The sequence below is a fragment of the Suncus etruscus genome, chromosome 5 (genome assembly GCF_024139225.1).
Source record: "Suncus etruscus isolate mSunEtr1 chromosome 5, mSunEtr1.pri.cur, whole genome shotgun sequence".
In the NCBI taxonomy this organism is placed as follows: Eukaryota; Metazoa; Chordata; class Mammalia; order Eulipotyphla; family Soricidae; genus Suncus; species Suncus etruscus.
In genome coordinates, this window is record NC_064852.1 from 46,111,006 (window position 1) to 46,135,661 (window position 24,656).

A 24,656-nucleotide genomic window follows, 5' to 3' on the forward strand; every position below is an offset into this window, starting at 1 on the left:
TTGTTTTAATATTAGCATATTATAGACCTCTCAGTGTGGCTTTTATAAATAACTCAAGTACTACATCTGTTGTTGTATTACTTGTCTCTTAGATTTTGGGGGTGGTAGTATGTGTTGTAGACAATTGAGTCTATTTGTTGTTGTTATTATACTACCTTTCATTTGGTTTTTGGTGGTGTGCATGTGTGTTGTAGTCACACATCTTTATTTTTTTCCCTTTTGATGACAAGAGGGAGAAGTTCGCTTTTCTGTGGACCTTGATTTTTATCTAGGTGGAACCCCTAAACTTCTGGCCTTCTACCTTAGCGGGCTGCTTTTCTATTTGACCTCTCTTGCTAGCTGTGTTCTCAGAAATCATTTCTACTATGCAGAGAGGAATTGTGCCTTTGGGGGTAAACAATTTTTTTCTGCTACTTTGAATTGTTGACAGTTTTATTTAGAGTTTTCTTCCTCAGGAATCACTATCTCCCCTTTTGTCTCGGGAGCGATGTGTAGTGTGAGTTGTGTCATTGATGGTTGTCATGTTATTGCTATTTCTTACTATGGTCTTTTTGCAGACCAGATTATTAATAGGTGTGTTGTAGTCTGTGCCAATGACTTTAATATTAACTCTTTCGTGGATGCTTGCTTGTTCTTTTCTGGATGGAAGGAAGAAATTCAAAAAAATTCCATGGTCTTCATATTCTTAAAGGTCTCTCTTGGTCATCTGCAAGTTTTTGAAAGTAAGGATAGGTATACACTGGTGACTAGTATATAGGATTTCTTTGATAAATCTTCATGTTAATGATTATTTTTCCTTTTTCATTTTTGCTGGAGAGGGAGTTTGGATCATACTCAGCAGTATTCAGGGCTTACTCCTGACGTGTGTGCTCTGAGATCATTCTTGGGAGGCCAAGCCAATCCTATGGAGTTCCAGGGATCAAACCTGCATCAGCCCTGTGCAGGGCAAACATCCTACTCTCTGTACTATTACTCCAGCCTTTTAATGATTTTTTTCCCCTCAAAACCCAGATATATTTGGGTTCATTTTTATTCCTTTATTATAAACAAATTTGTTGGCCCTGTTAGTAGAATATTCAAATCTATTGTGGTGATTTTTTCAGATCTTTTGTTATGTGAGGCATAGGCTTCATAAATACGTTCAGGAATTTGTTTTGTTTGGGACCACACCCAATGGCAGTGGGGTTATTCTTGGCTCTGCGCTCAGAAATTACTCCTGTCAGAGTCTGGGACTATAGCATGCCAGGGATTGAACCTGGGTTGCCTACAGGCAAGTCAAATAGCCTATTAATTGTGCTCCAGCCCCTGTGGATGAATACTTTTGAGCAAAAATAGTTATATTCTATTTCTTAGCAGAATGACAATTCTTTATTTGTTAGAGATTTACTACCTGGAAGTTGGGAAGAAAATAAACCTGAGGGATTTGCTGGAATTATTTTCTCCTTTGGAGGGAAAATCAAATTGTTCTTAATAGCACATAATCAAATTGTTCTTAATAGCACATAATGTATAGTAAACACTTGAGACTAATTTCATGTACTTCAACCTATTCAAAATGGAGACTTGGGAAAGTAGCTCGATTTTGGACCACTCACTCACTCTATCGAGACCCTGGGTTCAGTCCCTAGCTCTGCAATAAAAAAAAAAAAGAAAATTAAGAGAATGGATCTCTTGACTCTTCAAACAAACCTTCATATACGAAGTAGATATGAACGTGAATATAAACTTGTATATGTGACTATGTAAATGAATGCCTGGTATACTTTCATATTAATTTCTTAACTCATTATTTATTAACTAAGGAGTAAATAATATCTAATTTACATGTCTTCTGTTAGTATCAGATAATTTGTATTATATTTTCCATAGGACTTTTCTTGCATTTAGGTTTTGATGTATGGTCCACATCCAGCAGTATTCAGGAGATAGCTCCTGGCATTCAGTGTTCAGGAGATATCTGATGTCAGGAACTTAAACTAGAATTCCCATGTGTAAAATATAAGCCCCAATTCCATAATCTATTTCCCAACTCTCTCATTTAAATTCTTCTAAGAAAAATAATAAAGTAGACGATCTAAATAAAATTTCTTTAATCTTCAAAATACAGGGCTGTTAGTATAGTCTCTTGCATCATATATATTTCTATAACATCTATTTTCAGCATTGATGAGTAAAAGTGGGCATGGTGCCATTACTACTTGGAAAACAGAAGGTCTCATTTTTGTTAGTGCTTTTGGTTTTTCCTTCTTCGTGGAGTCTGACCTACACCGAAAATAATTAAAATATTCAATAAGGAAAGTCAGAGCCTTTATTTAGCTTTACTGATCACAACACAATATCCTTTTCAGCTTATTATAAGAAAATGTTAAATCAGTGTTTGAGCAGGTACTTTTTCTTGCTCAAACTTTAAGTTGGAGCTCTTAGCTAAGCATGCACAGGCTAGCAATCCTTTTTATTTTAAATGTCCCTTGCAGTAGCTAACCTCAGAATGACTTAATATGGACCTCTAATATAATGCTATGGACTCTGATACAAATTGCATAGATTATTTTCCATAGGACTTTTCCTGCATAATTTTGCATATGAGTATGTGTTGCCAAAGCAAGCACTGTGAAGGACTTTTTTGTTTGTTTGTTTTTGGGTCACACCCAGCAGTGCTCAGGGGTTACTCTCCTGGCTCTATGTTCAGAAATCACTCCTCACAGACTCCGGAGACCTTTTGGGATGCCAGGAATCGAACCACCATCCTTCTGCATGCAAGGCAAATGCCCTACCTCCAAGCTATCTCTCCAACCCCTGAAGGACTTTTTTTTAATTGAATAAATTCTTTTTTTTTAATTTTTTATTTTTAAGTATGAGAAAAATGATGCGAAGAGGACAAGGTAAAGTTACAGTAAAAGGACAATCGCTTATAAACAGAGTTCTCAGAAGAAATCCCCTGGCTGATACCTAAATATTGAACTTAAAGTCAAAGAACATTAAGAAAAATAAGGCAGAACCCATGTACAATGACTTTGTCCCCAAGTCCCCAGATTGTAGTACATTATAACATTTCTTAGCAGTACACAAAGCAACCTAAAGCCATGAGATTTATGTGACTCCTTAAACATTGAAAGCATAGTATTTTTTTATATCTTCATGCGCATACATATTAGTTTAAGTTAACATCAAAAGTTTAAGAGGTTTTTTTTAAAGGGTTAGTCAAAAGGGCACAGTAAAAATGGTGTTAGAGTGGCAAATATTGTTTGCATAGAGTTGAATAAATTCTTTAATGCAGTCATGAGATGCAAATTTACAAATTTGTGCATGATTGAGTTTCAGTCAAGGACTTTTTTTTTAAATAAACACCATGGTTACAAAATTGTTTTGATTGAGTTTCAGCCATACAGTGTGCACTACCCTTCACCAGTGCACATTTTCCTCCCATCCTCCCATTTAACTGACTCTGGGGCAGATATTTTACTTCTCTCTGTCTCTCACTCTCTCTCACTTCTCCCTTTCTCTCACTCATTCCACCTTACCCCTGCCTGCCTCTAAAGCAATACTCTTTACACTATTATTAATGAAGGGGCACCATGCATATCATTTCATATCCTTTCAGCACCTAATTTGTGTCCAGAGTGATCTGTTCCAATCATCACTGTCCTAGTGATCCCTTCTCTACCCTAACTCACTCCTTGCTCTTTGTGGCAAGCTTCCTACAATGAGCGGTTCCTCCTGACACTCATCTCTTTTTCTCTGGCTATTATTACTGTACTGTCTTTCATTTTTCTTATATCCCACAAATGAGATAATTCTATTTCCCTTTCCCTCTGACTCATTTCACTCAGTATAATAATCTCCATATCCATCCATGTATGAGCACATTTCATGACTTCAGTTTTCCTAACAGCTGCGTAGTATTCTATTGTGTAGATGTACCACTGTTTCTTTAGTCACCCATCTGTTCTTGGACACTTGGGTTGTTTCCAGATTCTGGCTATTATAACTAGTTTTGTGATGAACACACAATTGCAGAGGGCTTTCTTGCATAGTGATTTTGGGTTCCTAGGTGATTCAGTACCCAGGGAGGAGTATTACTGGATCTTATAGAAGCTCAATTTCTTGCTTTTTGAAAAATATCATATTGTTTACCAAAAAGGCTGGACCAGTCTACATTCCCACCAGTAGTGAATTAAGAATCCCTTTCTCCCTGCATCTGTGCCAGCACTGGTTGTTCTTATTCTTTGTATATATGCCAATCTCTGTAGTATGAGTTGATATCTCATTGTTGTTTTGATTTATATCTCCCTGATAATTAGTGATGTGTGAAGCATTTTTTTATGTGACCATGAAAAATTTTGGCCATCTCTATTTCTTCCTTGAAAAAATGTCTGCTTTCATTTCTTCTTCCCATTTTTCGGATGGGATTAGTTTTTTTTTTTCCTTTCTTCTTGTTAAGTTCTATCAGTGCCTTGTATATCTCAGCTATTAACCCCTTTAGTCTTTGTATCCTAGTCAATGTTTCCTTTGAAGTGCAGAAGCTTCTCAGTGTAATGAGTTATGTTTATCTTTGCTACCATTTAGTTGGCCAGTGGTGTTTCATCCTTGAAGATGCTTGTAGCTTCCGTGTCATGGAGTGTTCTGCCTAAGTTTTCCTCTTGTACCTTATGGTTTCAAGTCTGACATCAAGTTTTTTGATCTACTGTGATTGACCTTTGTGCCTGGTGATAAGGAGAGGTTTGAGTTCAAATTTTTGCATGTAGTTGTTCAGTTTTTTCAACACCACTTATGAAGAGACTTTCCTTGCTCCACTTTGTATTTCTTGCCCCTTTATCAGAGATTAGCTGATTGTATACTTGGGGGTTAGTCTCAGAATATTCAAGACTATTCCACTGATATGAGGGTTTGTCTTTATTCCAATACCAAGCTGTTTTAATGACTGCTGGTTGGTGTTTGTTTTTATTTTATAGAGTATTTTTTATTATAATTGTTTCCATATAAAAATAAAATTAAAATACATTTTAAAATGTATGTGTAGCATAATGCATCGTGAAAAATTAGATTGGTTTGTTCCTAAACTTATTTGACATTCTGCCTTCTTTTCATAGGGGAAAAGAGCTACTTAACACCCTCTACCTCCATTAAGCCAGTAAGCAAGGCACCCTGCAGTAATACTTGAGACTATTTTCCTTACTATCTTGCCCCTTTCGCATGGATCCTGCCTTGTGAGCAGTGGGTGCAGGAAACGTTGAACTAGGAAAATTTCGGACAAGTTAGAATAAAAGGAAACAGCATGCGATTCTGAATCTAACACATTTGGATTCTAGGTCTGTGACCCAAAATTATTTTTAAAAAAACAAACAAAAAAACAAAAAAAACACCTGTACAGTCCCCTTTTGGGGGGGTGGGGCCACAACCGGTGACACTCAGGGGTTATTCCTGGCTATGTGCTCAGAAATCACCCATGGCTTGGGGAACCATATGAGACACCAGGGGATTGAACTGCAGTCCATCCTAGATCAGTGCATGCAAGGCAGATGCCTTACCACTTTGCGCCTCCACTCTGGCTCCCTACAATCCCAATTTTAATGTTTGCAAAATTAAGGTATGAATGTGATACATCAATTAGGATTTGTGAACATTAGGGAAAATATAAATAAAGGAATAATTGGGGATAATAGACATTGTGGTAACAATGCACATTGTTTTGAATAATTAGAATGTATTGTATTTTAGAACAAGTTTTAAGACAAATAAAACTAGAAACTTGGCTACAAACAGTCAAGGGTGGGGTGGGAAAAGATTAACAAAAGTGCCCAGAAAAATAGTCCAGGGACTTAAACCACCTACCTTGCAAGCGCATGGTCTTGAGTTCAAATCTCCTATGCCCCATATGTGCCATGTATGGCCCAGGAAGCTGTAAAGGAGTCAGTGATCCTAGACACCACAAATGATTTCTGGCTACACTGTAGTCAAAAGTGTGTATGAACCCCCCAAAAGTATGTGAATTCTGGTAAGCATACTTCAAGAGAAGCAAAGACACCATGGTCAAGGCAGAAGAACTGCTAGTGTACATTTACATGAACACAGCAGAGACTCGAAGTAAGCCCTGAGAACCACCAGGAGTGGCCCCAAAACCTAAATAAGTAAAATAAAATCTAAAGAACAACAGTTGCTAAGTACTGTCAGCTGTTAATACAAGTTGGTACAAGGATAACATATACAAGGACTACTGATTTTAAAAATCAGTAATATGATCTACTCAGGAATTTTCTGCATCTCAACATCGGGTTAATACTTTTACTTCATGGGGCTCCCTTCTGTAGAAATTTCTATCAACTCAAATTTTTCTCATCTCTGAGAATTTGCCATTTGAGAGGATTTCAGAGCAAATCTGTATGTTTCTTATTTAACTAAGTCATCTTAAAGTTCACATTTATTTTAGAGAAAAATGAACCCAATTATGCTTTTAAATTTTCAGTTGCTTTTATTATATATATTTAATTTATTGATGAAATAGTGATGTACCATAATGTGGATGTTTATGTTTTTAATGGCACACCACATTTTACCACTAAAATGCTAATATCCTTTCTCAGCTAGCCCTAGGACAATTCCCTCTCCCAGTTTTAGGCCAGGTATATTTTAAATACTGGATCATTTGTGGATCACTAATTACCTGTGGTTTGACGGTTTAAGAATCATAATTCATCTAAATTTCACAGTTCCTTATGAAATGAACTGTTACAGGTATAGGAGAGCTTATGAAGAGGTAGACACATTGTACCATAGTAGTTATTGCTTTCCCTGTCAGAAAGCAGACAAATTTTCCTAAAGACAATATTTTTTTTTTTTTTTTTTGGTTTTTTGGGCCACACCCGGTAACGCTCAGGGGTTACTCCTGGCTATGCGCTCAGAAGTCGCTCCTGGCTTGGGGGACCATATGGGACGCCGGGGGATCGAACCGCTGTCCGTCCTAGGCTAGCGCAGGCAAGGCAGGCACCTTACCTCTAGCGCCACCGCCCGGCCCCTCTAAAGACAATATTAACTCACCCTTCCACCCTCCATGGTCACAGTTCAGAATATAGTAATCTACTTCTCTTCCCACTTCCTTTTAATTTCTCAAAGGTATGCTCTCTTGTTTTTATTGCTAATTACTCGGTTAAATTTATCCCAGTAAGTCTTCTGCCCTATTGGCCTTAGTTTCTCACTTTAATTTTGTTGATTAGGACATCAAGAACATGAGAACATGAGACTGGCAGGAACTGGGTGCTGAAGGAGATAAAGTGATATGTTTGATGCCTGTTCAGTAACAATATGCAAACCACAGCAATGTCTAAAAGGAGAGAACAGAGAGAAGAGGAGAGAAAGAGGGGGAGGAGAGAGAGAAGAGAGAGACCAGAAACTTGGAACATTGTATGACTGAAATTCAACAACCAGCAAGTTTTTAACTATATCATTGTGATTTAATTTTTTAAAAAAAACTTTTAATTCAAACTGGCCTGAGAATGTTTATACAATTCATAAAAACAGACAAATATTGCTTTGATAGTCTTTAAATAATCTAACTACTATTGGTGATTGGGATCCCTCTCTAATTGCCTTGACCTAAATCTTGACACATAGTATGTGTTACATATTTGTTAATGTGATAGGAAGGATGGAGGGAAGGAAGAGGAAAGAAAGAACAGAACTGAAAAAGAAAAGAAAAAAATCACATTCAGCAGTGCACTGGGCTTACTCCTGGCTCTGTGCTCAGGGATCACTCCTGATGGTTTTTAGGGGTCCATAGGAGCTTCCAGAACCAAGCTGAAAGCCATTCATCATGTACTTTGAACTTCAGTTTATTTCTAGATTTATAATTTTGATTCTCATATATGTAAAAATCATTGTATTTAAATACTTAGCATTTTTATAATCACTACTTTATATTTTAGCATATATTTGTGATTCCTTGCTTTCTAAGATAAATTTTGCTTTTGTTCTAGTAAGTTTTAAATGATAAAGTTAATTTAAAAAGTATATTCTTAACTCTGTGAAATAAACGTTTAGATGTTTGCTCATGGAACACTTCTTTGGTTGATGCATTAGGAGTTTGAAGTTTGAAGAATTTTTCTTTTTTTCCCCAGCCTTTAATCTAGACAACGAGCAACCAGATTATGATATGGATTCAGAAGATGAGACCTTATTAAATAGACTTAACAGGAAGATGGAAATTAAGCCTTTGCAATTTGAAATTATGATTGACAGACTTGAAAAGGCCAGTTCTAATCAGGTACAGTACCTTGTAAAAATGTCTCCTACATTAAATCCAATCAGCAGTTTCGTTTTGCATCTTTATTAGATTTGAATATATTATATATTATTGTCTCGAATTTATTTTCTCGACATCCTAGAATTTCGACTTTTATATTCCTTGAGCTGATTATTTAATGAGAATTTCTTTGGGAGTTTGAAGCGTACTGTTGCAGGGCTGGAGAGAAAGTAGAGTATTTGTACAGGTATTTGCCTTGCATGTGGCTGACCTTGATTCGCTCCTGCTTCCCATGTGATACCCCTTGGCCCTCCTGGAGTGATTCCTGAGAGCAGAGTCAGGAGTAACCCCTGAGCACTGTCAGCTTTGCCCCTCCCCCCATAAAAAGAATACTGTTGTGACTTACTTGAATATAAAAGTCATGCTAGTTAAAATATTAGGGTGACTTATTAACTAAATTTGCTTGATTGGGTCCAGTTAACCATCTTCTTACCAAATCTTAGTTGCTCAGAATTACATTCATATACTTTTACTGTCATTTAAAGTGTATTTACTTATTTATATTTATCATTTGATTAATTAAATATTTAAGTAATAGAAAAATGATCAGAAGGTTGTATATTTTTCTTAAATGGGACATCTCTTTGTGGAAATAGATGGTTTTAGATGATAAGACTTCTTTTTTGATAGCAATTAGGAATCATATGTCTGGAACCTTTAAATATTTATACCTTTTGACTTAGTATTTTTACTTTTAGGAATTATTCATTCTCAAGAAAATGGTGATTTTTGAATAGGAATTTTCAAAATAAATATATAAGTTGTTTGTCAAACATTTTACAACCAATAAGATAGTAATTTTAAGAGTAATGACATGGAAAGTTGCTATTAGACTTTTAAGTCCAAGATACGGAAATGTTTAAGTGGAAACTGAGAGTTGTTAAAAATATTTACATTTATATGTATAATAGGAAAATGAATAATAAAATATAATGTCAGTAATGGTTAAATTTTGGCTATGGAATTATTGCAAAATTCGTTTTCTCTTTCAGTTTACTATAATGAATATATGCTATTATAATGAGATTTTAAAAGTAAACTTAAAAATATTGGTTACTTGATTGCTATATTAACATGCTAATTGTTGTAAGCATAGCAAGATTTACACAAATCTCCTTCAGAACTGAACTTCCCTTTAAGTTTCTGAGGTACTGTCAAGTTCTTGGGAATATTTTCCAAATCTTATTAAAAAAATGACTTTGTTACATATTTAGGCATCCTGTTAGTCCCCTCATCCTCCATGTGCATTTTGATATAGCATAGTACTGTACTCTCCAAAGAAGTACATTAGAAACTAACTTTTTCTTTTTCTTTCTGGGCCAAACCTGGCTGTGTTCAGGTCTTATTCCTAGCTCTGTACTAAGAGGATCATTGCAAGAATCAAACCTGAGTTGGTTGTGAGCAAGTCAAATACTCTACCCCCTTTTAGTACTCTCTTTCCAGCTTCTTCACAAATTGAGGGGGAAATAATGGACTGCAACAAGACCAGTCATATGAACATTGAGTAGAAATAAAAAATAGACTTGAACACCAAAACAAAAGCCAACTACAACAGAATCGATACCCAATCTACTACAGGCTAGATACAGAAGGGACCACTTATACTAGCAGCCCAGGGAGCAAAGGAGGGGCGATATGGAATGCATGCTGGGAACAGGGGTGGAGGGAGGACAACATTGGTGGTGCCCCTGATTCAATGTCACTATGTACCTGAAATACTACTGTGAATGATTTGTAATCCACTTTGGTCAAAGTAAAAATTATTAATATAAAAAATAAATAAAATCTTATAAATCAAAAAAGTAATACATTTATTTGATATTACAAAGTAGAGGCTAGAAATGGAATTCAGTTTTTGGTTATAACTTATAAATGACATAGAATATTCCAAATAAACTACTTTGTATTAAGTCATTTAAAAAAACAAAATTTGAAAATAATAATTTTTAATTGGATTTTTCATTTTTAAAATATTACATATTGTAATTATTAATTGGTATTCATTATAATTAATACTGCAGTTTCAAATTTTCTCCTTTCTGTACAACTTTTTTTTTAACAATTCCATGCTCCTAAGATCTTTTGATGTTTCATCTGTTGTAACATTTAGTATTTCATATTTACTCTGAAATTACTCATGACTGAACATATATATCACCAGTAGCATTTACCCCTTCTTCCTGTAATTATCTTTCTTTCATTTATTCATTAATGCTTATTTAGTGTTAGGTGACAGAAGTTCTCTATTTTGTGAAGCTTGTTATCTGTTGAGGACAAAAATAGTCAAGAATCATGTAAACAGTTCAATTAAATCTTCCTACGAAATAGAATTGTTCTGTTTATGTTCTCTAGATAGTAACAAACTTAAAAATTTCAACGACTGATCAGATGAAACATAACATCTGCATTTATCAGTGGAATTGGGAGTGGAGATTTTGTTATTGAGTCAAGATTATGATCCTTTTTTAGAAACAAAGAATAAAAATATCTAAAGACCAATTTTAGTCTTTGTTCTATGGATACATACATACCTTTGTTTTTCCTTTTTGGAAGCTACCACAGTACCAGATCTTGGGACTAAAAGTTAAGTTTATGATTACCATATTTGCCGGCGTATAAGACGACTTTTGAAACAAACAAAAAAAAATCAACCAAAAATTAGGGGTCGTCTTATACGCCGAGTATATCCCAAAAAAATGTTTCAATATGCCGCTAAACGAAACAAACAAACAAACAAAAATCAGGCCACAGAGTTTCCAAATCTCTTGGGGGCTCCCAAACAGTACTCAGGAGATCTGGGGGCCACTTCTGGCAAAACCCAGCTAACCGTGTTGGTGGTTCAGTGCTAGGGTCCGAGGATGGGGTGTTGTTTGGCTCATGTAGTGGGGGAGACTGACGCCACCAGGGAATTGCCAGAAAAGGTGCCTATGATAAGGGACCAATCACTGCAAGACTGCTCGACCACCTCTCTCATTCAGCCAATCCAAGCAGGCTTTTTAGGCATGCAAATTAGACAATGTTCTGAACCCGAATCCACACTGTCTAAAACCTGCTCAGATCGGCCAGAGTCAGAGAGGAAGTCTATGACTGTAGAACCTTTGAACCTTTGCTTGTTGTGATTGGCTCACTGTGGTACATACAGTTGCAGCACAGGAACGCTGTCTGATACAGCGAATATAGGCCTAAACCTATGTTTTAACTGCAAAATTAGGGGGTTGTCTTATACGCTTAGTCGTCTTATATGCCGGCAAATACGGTAAGCCACTGTTAGATTGGTAGAGACATAAAAGATTGACTGTGATAAATTCCCCTACCAGTAGTCTGCAACCTTTTTTTTTCAACTGAGCCAAATCTCGCCAAAACGACGATTGAAATTTATTTTGAGAGCCACACAGGGAGCACACTGACAGAGGCTAGGAGCAGAGTCCTGACTCCTGGAGCGGCCGCCCAGCACACAGAAGAGCCAAATTAAAAGTGTAAAGAGCCACATGTGGCTCGAGAGCCACGGGTTGCCGACCACTGCTCTACCCTATATCATTCTAGAGACTGTCGCAATAAAAATGGGAAAACTGGTGCCAAATGCTTTGACAGTTTTCAGTCCCTATCCGATTTATCTTATAAGGTAATTTTTTAAGTTACCATGATATACAAAGTTATTCATAATTGAGTTTTAGGCATATTATGGTTCGATACTAGTATCATCTTCCCTCCACCAGGGTCTCCAGGTTCCCTTCTACATACCCTGCCATCCTCCAGCTTACCTCTTTCACAGGCACGTTTTTAAGTTTGGTCATGTTTTGGATCTGCTTTCAGTGTTTTTGGTCCTGTGCTTTGGATATATAGTTGTATCTCTCTACCACTGATGTACCCAAGGCCTTTGACCCTTGCCCTACTTCTTTTTCTCATCATCTGTCATTAAACATGTAGATTGATACATATGTTAGCTGTTGCACTATGTGCTACAATGAATAATGATGATTTATCTTACTTGAGCATTCCTTGTTTCTTCATCACTTTTGGTTTTTTGAATACAACTCATTTCATTATGATTTTCTTAATATTTTCTGCGACCCTCCTATTTTCTTTTCTGACTCATTTTCATTCAACAATAAACAGTGGAGCTTCTAATATCACTTTAGTGACTTTTTTGGAGGGAGGTATAATATTTTTTTTCTTTTCCTTCTGCCTAAAGGCAGAATCTCCAAGCTGTATGATTTGTAAGAACTCTCAAAGTTTAATGCTTTCAGAAGTTAGTTTTACTTTCTTGCCTCTAGATAATTCTCAATATGACATGTTCCTTATGTTTTTTTCATCTCCATTAGCAACTTCTAAAACTTTGGATCATGTGGGGATCTTTTTCCCCTTGAGTCCCTAAATTTCAATTTTGAGCTCTTGTATACATGTGTATTTCTTAAATTTTAGTTTCCAGTTATCGCTTCTTTCATTTCTTCAGCTTTCCTTTTAACCTCAAAATATACCGAAGTTGGGGGAAACTTAAAAATACCTGTCTTGTGTTATCTCCTTCAGGGGATGGCTGCTGGCTTGCCAGGCTGGGGAATCAGGTTGGCAGATGGATTAAAGTGTTAAAAACTTGAAAAAAAAAAATATCTGCCTTGCAAGTATGAGGCCACAATTTGGTCTCTAGTTCTGCCCACATATGCCAAGCTCAGATCTTATGACTCTGTTTGTAAGCCATGGTAATACATCAGAATGTATGTTCTCTGTTACCTGTCTCAACCAAAGATGTGCAAGAACCACTGCCAGAAGTGTGCCCTCTGGAAAGTACTACAACCAAATTGTATATGAGTTCCCACAGCTATGAGAGTTTCAATTCTTGGGGAGTAAAATTCACCCTCCCCCCCCTCCCAGACCCCACCATAACTTATCATTTCAACAACAAAGGAAAGGGAATAGGGAATTTTCTACTGGTTTTCTGTGGGGAGTTCCTTATTTCCAAGAAAGCCCTTTACTTTGACCCTGCTTTTCAAAAGACCTATCTTCTCCCCTTTCCTCCTTTTTTGCATCTCCTTTCTCCCTTTCCCTTCCTTCCCCTCTACTCCCCTTTCCTCACTTCTCCCTTATCCTTCTCTCTCCTTTCTCCTCATCCCTCTCCTTTCATTCTCTCCCCTTCTCTCTTCCCCTCTTCTCCTTTCTCTTCCCTTTCTTTTTCTTTACATCACCTCTTCTCCCATTTCTTTTCTCCCCTCCCTACTTCACTCCTCTCCTCCTGTTTCAATTAAATTAAAAAAAAACAAAAAAAAAAACTGGGGCCAGAGAAATAGCACAGCTGTAGGGCTTTGCCCTAGCATGCAGCCGACCCAGTTCCAGGACCAATGGTGATTCAAATTCCGGCATCCTATATGGTTCCCTGAACCTGCCAGGAGTGTTTTTTGAGCACAGAGCCAGGAGTAACCCCTGAGTGCTGCTGTTTGTGAACCCCACCCCCCAAATTAATTTTTAGGGGCCAAGGGTGGCGCAAGTGGTAGGGTGTTTGCCTTGCATGTACTAGCCTAAAACAAACAGCGGATTGATCCCCTGGCGTCCCATATGTTCCCCCAAACCAGGAGCATTTTCTGAGTGCATAGCCAGGAATAACCCCTGAGAATCACTGGGTGAGGCCCAAAAAGCAAAATAATAATAAACTGATAATAAATGGACTGGAGCTTAGCACAGTGGGTAGGGCACTTGGCAGACCCGAGTTCAGTCCATTCCATATGGTCTCCCAAACCTGCCAGGAGCAATTTCTGAGCAAAAAGGCAGCAGTAACCCCAAACACTACCTCCAGGTATCCCTGGTGTCCCCTCCCCCCAAAAAAAGAAAACTGATAAAACTATTTTACTTTTTACTCACACATACCACAGTTAATTTCAATTTACTGAAATTGCACAAAGGTCACCCACCAGTGGTCTTCTAAATATCATCTTGTACCTCTTTATATATATATATATATATAGTTTGTTTTGTTTTTTACCACAACCAGCAGTGCTCAGGGCTAATTTGGGCTCTGCACTCAGGCATCACTCTTGGTGGGGCTCAGGGGACCAGAAGGAACAACAGGGTTGAAACCTGAATAGGGGGGCATGCAAAATAAACAGCTCTCTCTGCTGAGCTGCATTGCTTTTTATTTGAGGATTTAAGAACTAATTTTTTTCTCCTTATTCTAGAATAATTTTTATCTCCTTATCCAAACCATGAAAATAAGTCAATAATTCAGAGCTGCTTGAAAATAAAAAATAATGAGTTATAGATACTTTGTCAGTTGTGGTTTTTCACTACTTTTTAGTAGATATGGGGTAAATAGAACTTTTTTAGGGCATAAAAGTAGTAGGGTTCTGATTTTCTGAAATTTTAATCACGTCACAAATCATTTGTGACTATCTGCCAAGTAGTTCTTGTCCAGTCAAATTCCTGTTATCATCAGAATAATCGAGATACTGACAATAGATGCCTTAGAACCCTGAAAATTGATTTACTGATAAGAAGTTTGATTATTCATAATAAGATAATAATTCATAAAGAGAAATAGCTTAAAGGCCATTGCCTTGCCTTGTTCCTTCATCTAGGTTTACCATCATAATCAGTGATTCATCAAAAGTCATATTCTATCTTACCTAGAAATTTCTTTTTGGGCTCATATCTTTTTAGACTTGTTTGTAGGATATTTTCAGGGCTTAATTCTGGCTTCATATCAGGAATCACTCCTGGCAGCATTCAGTGGACTTAGGTGTATGTAAAGTAAGATGTATTAACTTCTGTAATGTACTTCCAGTTCCAAAATCTCCTAATTTGTGCATTAGCATTGTAAGCATGAATAAATAATATTAATATCATTATTGATGGTAACACCTCAATAAAATGGATGAAAAATCATTAAAAACTTTTTTAAAAAGATTTTTGCCTTAGAAATTTAGGGTTAGATAAATTTTACAGTCTGATGAAAACTAAGATTGTCAAATAAAAAATGGTTATGTAACAGCATTTAAAAAATGGTAGGACTGAGAAAATACAGGTGTCATTGGAGGGATTAAAGGATGTTTAACTGTAAACTATTGAATTCCTATTACTTGAGATTCAGTATTCAACCCAGAATGTATATTTCTAACAGTAGCAAGAAAACACTAGAGAAAAATAGACAGTATTAAAAATAAAAAGGCAGTATTTTAATCCCCAGTGTTTACTGTGAGGATGGGAAGTGGTTTTATTTCTATATATTTATTTATATATTGTTCTGTATGAAGATCACTGCTGCTACTCTTCTTATTTATGGAAGCACAGCTGTCTTCCCCATTCTAAGGTTAAGTTCTTGATTTAATTAGTAAAAGTTACAAACTTATCAGAAGATAGACACAGCTGAAGTCTGTATACACCGCTCATGGTAATGTTTTCTTTCGTCCACAAAGCACATGAAATTGTCAATGGTACTATATTGTGTCAGCATGATGTAAAATTTTATTAGATTGGAAAATCTAATTCTTACTTTACCACCTTATAAATTTTGGGGAGGTATATGCATCACCATTTCAGAGAAATTCATCTAAATTCATTTTCAAAGAAGATAATAATTTAGAGCTCATATTTGGAAATGATAAGTGGCTTGTTTTTTTTTTATTTTTTTCATTTCAAATTTCAGGTTCTTGCCACCTAAAGATCAAATTACTCAGCTTTTCTGATGTAGAGAAAAGCTAATTCCAGAGATACATTGGGCAGTAGAATGACACTTAGAATTCTACTGCACTTAATGTAAATTTTTGTTTGTTTGTTTGTTTTTGGGTCACACTCGGCAGCGCTCGGGTTACTCCTGGCTCTACACTCAGAAATCGCTCTTGGCAGGCACGGGGGAACATAAGAGATGCGGGAATCAAACCGCCATCCTTCTGCATGCAATACCCACAGTATTCAATGGCTCATTTAATTAAGTGAAAAACCCTTTTACGGCAGTAAAGTCATGTAAATATATGTTTATAAGTCCTGAATCCTTATCATCAGGAGTTTTGGAGTTTGAGGATTCAGGATTTTTAAGTATTTACAATGCTTTACTGTCTTAAATGGTTTATTCACTTTATTAAAGTTGCCATCAAATACTATGGGTTAATGTGGTATTTTAATGGTACACAGTAAATCAAACAGTCATGTATTGTAAATGTAATCATGTATTTAATTACCGATTCGTCAATTACTGTAATTGTTTTGGGTATATATTTTTATTTTTGAAATTTACCAGTGGCTGCTGCATTTTCACCTAGTCTTATACTTGAGTCACTAAGTTTTCCCAGTTTTTAGGGTAAATGGGGGGGTCAGTTTATACTTGAGTATATACAGTATGTAATCATCTTGCTAAAACTGATATCATAAGGATATGAGTCATAAAAAGTCAGAAACAATACAATTTCATATCAACTCGTGCAGTTGTCAATATTATACTATAGGACTGTATTCAAGGAATGGTAGATTAAGTGTTAAGAAACACTAGGGAGGGGCCGTAGAGATAGCACAACGGTAAGGCATTTGCCTTACATGCCGAATAATGGTGGTTCGAATCCCGGCATCCTATATGGTCCCCCGAGCCTGCTGGGCCGATTTCTGAGCATAGAGCCAGGAGTAACCGCTGGGTGTGGACCCCCACCCACCCAGAAAAAAAAAAAGAAACACTAGGAAAACAAACCAGGACAGAGTAATTTACTGGATCAACACTTAGAATAAGAAACATTTATCATAGAGAAATTGCTTTTTACCTACAATTATCACAAGAACTTTGATTTTATATGAAAACTTTAGAAATGTTAAGTATTTATTTTCTGTAATTTCAAAAGGAGGCATATATTGAAGACTATTCATCTTTTGGTTTGGAGGGAGATTAAAAATTAAACCCTTACTATAACCTTTTTTGCTTAAAATACACAAAAATAAGTTAGTAGATATTGAAAGCAAGTACTTCTTTCTTTAATAGGTATAATAATTTTTCTGTCTTTACAATAACAGTAATTTTTATTTTCATTTAGCTTGTAACACTTCAAGAAGCAAAACTGTTGCTAAATGAAGATGATTACCTTATTAAAGCTGTATATGACTACTGGGTGAGAAAACGTAAAAATTGCAGAGGGCCATCCCTCATACCTCAGATAAAACAAGAGAAGAGAGATGGCTCTACCAACAACGACCCATATGTTGCCTTTCGGAGGAGAACAGAGAAAATGCAGACTCGAAAGGTAATGTACAAGTTACTTGTAATTGCATGCACCTTCATAATATCTGTTATCAATATTTTTCTGCTAATAACTTTAAAGAATGTGACCATAAAAGTTGAACTCAGAAATTGTGTGTTTTATTACATAATGGGGATAAAGCTGTAAATGCTCAAACTCATAATTCTGTCAGCAGCACTACATGGCTAACAACACCACGTGTGACCCTAGAAGCCTTCTGAATACCACGCTATGTCTTTCACAGGGCCCCCTCCCATCTCTGTTAAACCCAAGTAGCACCATATTAATTTATGTAGCTTCATTGGAGGAATATCTCATTTCAGATTGAATTTAGTATATTTTATTTCAAATTGTATGTTAATTTTTTAATGAGGTTAATTTTTTTAATCTGCTTTTCTGTAACTTCACTTGGCTTGTTGTTTAAATCTTTTTTAACATCCATCTTAAAAAATGTACTGATCATATCCTTTTGGGTTTGCAGTTGAAATGTAAATAATAATTACTTGTTTTGGTTGGAGTTATGGAGAACCTCCAAAAAGTCTTCACAGAGAGTCCAGAGGTTACTTATAGCAGTACTTGGCCAAGCAAGCCAGCAGTAAATTCAGGGCCAAAGAATGTAATTCTCTTGGGCTTAGAATTGCTTTGAAACTATATTCTAATTCCCTTTATATAATTTATATTATAATATAATATAATTTATATTTTTTATAATCCCCTTTATAGCTATACTATAAAGGGATGAAAAGCAAGGAAAGATTCACTTTTAAGCCTGTTCTACCAACACTCAGAAGTAACATAGCGGAATCTTTTTCTTCTCTTCTGCACTGTCAGTTGTCTCAAATTGATGAACTTGTTCTCATCTGGTTTTAAGAAGCAGTATGAGCTAGAATTTTAAGCAGGAGAAGCATGATCTCCTGCTGTGGATTATGGTATATAAAAAGCATTATTTCAGGGAGGTTTTCATTACCTTTCATTTGTCAGAATTAAGAGTAAAGCCATATATAACAGTGCATTCCCTAACATTGCACTGTACTGATAATAAATAAATGTAAAAACCAGTGAGAATTGAAATGGGAGGCAAAGCATTTTCTGTGGATTCTTGTTTCTCCTAACATTGAAAACTTGTCCTTGTCAGCTGTTAATAGAACAGCTGTGAAATAGAACAGCTGCCAGATAGTATATTTTAGGAAAAACCCTTCTGGTTAAAAGAGTTTTTATAACTCTTTCTTAGATTTCCCAAGTGCAGATGACAGTGCAGAGTTTTTAACGAGGAAATCTTGATAAATTTTATGAAAATTTAATGCCTTGCTTAGGAAAGACTAGAATGTCATAAATTTATAAATATAGTAAATCTCTAAAAATATACTCAGACCTAAAGACGTTGATTCTTATCTGAATCATTGAGAAATATAATGCATTACGAATAGAATAGCAATGTCATTTGAGGGGAAATACTGGGCATCTTTCAATGAACATCTATAAAATGCTTACCATGATTAGTATTGACATAAACAATATTATAAGCATTTTAAATATTATTATTAATAGGATAAATCATTACTTTTTTATTATTACATATTGCTTATTATTTAGGCAGCTCACCATTGTGTAACAGTCCATCATTTTCCTGATGCTAATCCCCACTCTTTTAAGTTATTTTCATCTTCTCTCAGAAGTGTCACACATAAAAAGTACACCCCCCTTTTAGGACTTTCTATGTACCTTTTGACTGAAACCCAACTACAACATGTTTGTAATCATGGTGCTTAATAAAGATTATTTAAAATACTACTTTGAGACATTACCCAAATTTTAAAGAAAAAAATGCAGACATACAAAAGGCTTTAAAAAAAAAGTGCCACACATTTTCTTTTCAATGATGTTTTTATTCCTTGATTGTTTCGATTGTGAATTAAAATTAGTCCCATTCATATGCACTGTTGTTGATTTAAAATGTTGTATTCTCTGAAGAAAGTTGGAAAAGCAGTGAACAGTAAAATACCTTCTAGAATGTCTAAGAGGTGGACAAGCTTTAGGGTATGCAAGTTGAATGCAGCTTAACATAGCTGTTCTACTTATCTGTCTTCATATACTTAAAAGTACTTACATAATTGATTCAAAGGCTAGAGTAAACTATGTTTAAAATATTTTTTGTTTTGTTTTTTGTTTTTGGTTTTTGGGCCACACCTGGCGGTGCTCAGGGGTTATTCCTGGCTGTCTGCTCAGAAATAGCTCCTGGCAGGCACGGGGGACCATATGGGACACCGGGATTCGAACCAGCCACCTTTGGTCCTGTGCTATCTCTCCAGGCCCTGTTTAAAATATTTTCATAGAAACCTATAATATGGAGGTGCTTAGCTATTAAGGACATTCTGATGAAATAGTCTTCAGTCTCTAATATGTCTGAATAGCTAGAATATTCTTTTTTTTTTTTTTTTTTTTTGGTTTTTGGGCCACACCCAGCGGTGCTCAGGGGTTACTCCTGGCTGTCTGCTCAGAAATAGCTCCTGGCAGGCACGAGGGACCAAATGGGACACCGGAATTCGAACCAGCCACCTTTGGTCCTGGATCGGCTTCTTGCAAGGCAAACGCCGCTGTGCTATCTGTCCGGGCCCCAGCTAGAATATTCATAATTAGCATATTTATTTAATACATTGGTTAACTCCATGAATACAACTGTTGGCCTCTTCCCTACATTGTGTAGTCTAGGGAGGGAAAAAATTCTATCTTTTACACTAGTAGACGCCTTGCTTATTATTTTTTAAAGGCCTACAGTTTATTCCAAAGTATAGCAGTTGGGGCCAGAATGATGGCGCAGTGGTAGGACGTTTGCCTTGCACACAGCTGACCCAGGATAGACCACGTTTTGATCCCCTGGCATCCCATATGGTCCCTTAAGCCAGGAGCAATTATTATTTTATTACAAAATAAAGTATAGCAGTTAACCATGCATCTAGAGATTTGCCAATTATAATATGTAACTGGATTAAGAGGTAAAGAATTATCCCTAAACAGAGAAAGAGTAAAAGATAGGGAGAAGGCATAGGACCATACATAATAGAAACAGAAAGATATCATTATGAACTGACTTTAGTTTTATTTGGGGGCCACACTCAGTGGTGCTCAGAGGTTGCTCATGGTTTTATACTCAGAAATCACTCCTGGCAGGCTCTGGAGACCATATGGGATGCCAGGGTTCAAACCTGGATCTGCCCGTGCAAAGTTAACATTCTCCCCACTGTGTTCTCTCTCCAGAACTAAAAATTTTTAAGTATTACTTAATCATTTAAAATATTCAAGAAACCCAAATTAATCTTAAAAAGGCAAAAACACCTAAATGTTTTTCTACTCTTGAGAAATGTCAAAGTGCTGATCATCATAAGAAAAATAGGGGCCAGAGCAGTGGTACAGCAGTAAGGTGTTTGCCTTGCAAGCCTACCAGGAGCAATTTCAGAGCACAGAGCCAGGAGTAACCCCTGAGAGCTGCCAGGTATTACCCAAAAACAAACAAACAAAAAAAACAGACCTCTCCTTAACACCAGACAGAAAGATCAATCACAGTGGATCAAATTGCTTAATAAGACTTGAAACCAAAAAAAAAAAAAAAAAAAAAAAAAAAGACTTGAAACTATAAGGTACACAGAGGAAAACATAGGCAGAACACTCACGACATGGAAGCTACAAACATCTTCAAGGATGAACCACCACAGGCCAACTAAGTGGTAGCAAAGATAAAAGGAGCTACATTATATGAGAAGCTTCTGCACTTCAAAGGAAACATTGACTAGGATACAGAAAACTACCCACAGAATGGGAGAAACTATTCACTCCAGTACCCATCGGATAAGCGGTTAATAACTGAGATATACAAGGCACTGATAGAACTTAGCAAAAAGAAAGAAAAAAATCTGAGGCCAGAGAGAGAGCATGGAGATAAGGTGTTTACCTTTCATGCAAAAGGTCATTGGTTCGAATCCTGGCATCCCTGAGCCTGCCAGGAGCAATTTCTGGGCATGGAGCCAGGAGTAATCCCTGAGCACTGCTGGGTGTGACCCAAAACCAAAAAAAAAGAAAAAAAATCTAACCCCATCCAACAATGAAAGAAGAAATGAAAGCAGACATTTCCTCAAGGAAGAAATAGAGATGGCCAAAATTTTTCATGAAAAAATGCTCCACACATCACTAATTATTAGGGAGATACAAATCAGTTGAGATATCAACTCATACTACAGAAATTGACATATATACAAGAATAAGAACAACCAGTGCTGGCACAGATGCAGGGAGAAAGGGACTCTTAATTCACTACTGGTGGGAATGTAGACTGGTCCAGCCTTTTTGGTAAGCAATATATTTTTCAAAAAGCTAGAAATTGAGCTTCTATATGATCCAGCAATACTCCTCCCTGGGTATTGAATCACCCAGGAACCCAAAATCACCATGCAGAAAAGCCCTCTGCATTTGTGTTCATCACAGCACTAGTTATAATAGCCAGAATCTGGAAACAACCCAAGTATCCAGAACAGATGGGTGACTAAAGAAACAGTGATACATCTACACAATAGAATACTACGCAGCTATTAGGAAAACTGAAGTCATGAAATGTGCTTATACATGAAGATAGTATGTTAATAGCCAGAGAAAAAGAGATGAGTGTCAGGAGGACCTGCCCATGGTAGGAAGCTTGCCACAAAGAGTAAGAATTGTATCACTATGACATTGATGGTTGGAACTGATAACTCTGGACACAATTGGGTGTTGAAAGGGGATAAAATTATATACATGGTGCCACTTCATTAACAGTGATGCATGCTACAGCGTCAAAAGAGAGGAGGGTGAGAAGGGGGGCAGAGAGTATGGGAAATGAACGAATGCCTTCCCAGAGGCAAGTGATGAAGGGTGGGTGGGAGGGAAACTAGGGACATTGATGACGGGAAATGTGCACTATTGAAGAATGGTGTGTGTTATATGGCTGAAACTCAACCATGAACAATTTTGTAATCATGGTGCATAAATGAAATAATTATATATAATACTATATAACTATATAATTTTTATAATTATATAAATAATTATATATAGTCATGCCACCAGACTAATTTGCATCAAACCACAAAATGCAAAGTAGGAGCGGTAAACTCAATATGATACTTTTCAAAAAACTAGAAATTGAGCTTCTATATGATCCAGCAATACTCCTTCCTAGGTATTGAATCACCTAGGAAGACTACAGAGGTAGGTCATTCACCTTGCATTTGGATGACCCTATCGTTCCCAGAGCCAGGAGCGATTTCTGAGCCACATAGCCAGGAGAAACCTCTGAGCTTCACCTGGTGTGGCCCCAAAACCAAAAAAATAACAAAAAGAAAATGCAAAATATATTTGTGTTGAAAAACTTTCTAGTTAGTTCACCTTTTCAGTTATTTCAATTATTTATGAGCTAAATCTGAAAAAGAAAGTTCTAATACTTCAAATATTTACTTTTAAAAAAGATAAAATATTCAAATTAATAAAATAAAAAACAAAATATTCAAAGTAATAGGATTATGTCAGTTTTTTGTTTTGTTTTGTTTTTGTTTTTGGGCCACACCCAGCGGTGCTCAGGGGTTACTCCTGGCTGTCTGCTCAGAAATAGCTCCTGGCAGGCATGGGGGACCATATGGGACACCGGGATTCGAACCAACCACCTTTGGTCCTGGATCGGCTGCTTGCAAGACAAACGCCACTGTGCTATCTCCCTGGGCCCCAGGATTATGTCAGTTTTAATTTTCTTGTTTTTATTTTTTTGTTTGTTTGTTTTTGGGCCACACCCGGCGGTGCTCAGGGGTTACTCCTGGCTGTCTGCTCAGAAATAGCTCCTGGCAGGCACGGGGGACCATATGGGACACTGGATTCGAACCAACCACCTTTGGTCCTGGATCGGCTGCTTGCAAGGCAAACGCCGCTGTGCTATCTCTCCGGGCCCATAGTTTTAATTTTCTAATCTTGATTATTGCCCTATGGTTATTTGTGTAAGAGAATACCATTTTTTTTTTTTTTTTTAGAAAATATACAGTAAAGTGTTTAGGAATAAAGAGGCATTATGTCTTTTGTGTTTCTCAAAAAAGTAAAACATTACTGTTGGAACAGGTCTGATATTTCTTAAGTGCAGCACATAACAGTTTGGCCCCCAAACTAGAGGTACGACAGCATGAAGGTGAGTCACTGGGCCCAACCACTGCCACATCTCCAGTCAAGGATTATAAGAGAAAGTGGTCATTATCCTTCTCACTTCCAGCATAGCTGAAGAAGGCTACTATTAAAAAAAAAAAAGTTGGGGCCGGAGAGGTGGCGCTAGAGGTAAGGTGTCTGCCTTGCAAGTGCCAGCCAAGGAAGGACCGCGGTTCGATCCCCCAGCATCCCATATGGTCCCCCCAAACCAGGGGCAGTTTCTGAGTGCTTAGACAAGAGTAACCCCTGAGCCTCAAATGGGTGTGACCCAAAAAAACAAAACAAAACAAAAATACTTCACTGAAAGAGGACTTAAGCTGGAGACATGCTTTGCTGCCAGGAGACTCTGACTCTACCACTGTACACAACATGATCCTGGAGCACTACAGGGAGTGATCTCTAAGGACTAAACTGGTGAAAGCTGTGGAGAGTAGTCTTTCTTACAGTCTCCAATCACTCCTTGCATAATTATGTGTGTCCCCAAAAAACTGTATAATGGATACCTTAAGTAATGCATGTTACTTAAAATTTTGGAAACTCTGGATTTCATGGTTCAAGTAAATCCAACAGATTTAGTGTCTAATGAGACCCCAAATTCCTATTTTTTACCAACAGATTTAGTGTCTAGTGAGGCCCCAAATTCCTATTTTACATATGGTTGTTTTGCTATATTATCACATAGTAGAAGAACAGGAAACATGTTTTTGGCTGTTTGTTTGTTTTACAGTGGCACTAATTTCTGAGGACTCAACCTGCAGTGCATATAGAGAGAGTGAAAGACAGTGACATAAGTCATTTTCAGGGAGTCTGGATATCAATACATTAGAAACTCTTTATATGCATTTTTAACTTTATAGTTCTGAAATCCTTTCAAAACAAAAATAGAAAACTCAGAAAGAACTGGACTAGGGATAGAAACTAGGAAATAGTATAGTTGTTTGGCCCAG

General features: G+C 36.7%; 1 protein-coding gene across 2 annotated transcripts in view; it reads left to right on the plus strand.

Moving 5' to 3' along the window:
- EPC2 (enhancer of polycomb homolog 2) overlaps positions 1-24,656 on the plus strand; it is a 113,552-nt gene that overhangs the window by 55,844 nt on the left and 33,052 nt on the right. For both annotated transcript variants that reach the window (XM_049772996.1, XM_049772997.1), the window contains exons 3-4: positions 8,112-8,257; positions 17,296-17,502. In XM_049772996.1, coding sequence (XP_049628953.1) covers positions 8,112-8,257; positions 17,296-17,502 — 353 coding nt within the window. The remainder of the gene's footprint in view (positions 1-8,111; positions 8,258-17,295; positions 17,503-24,656) is intronic.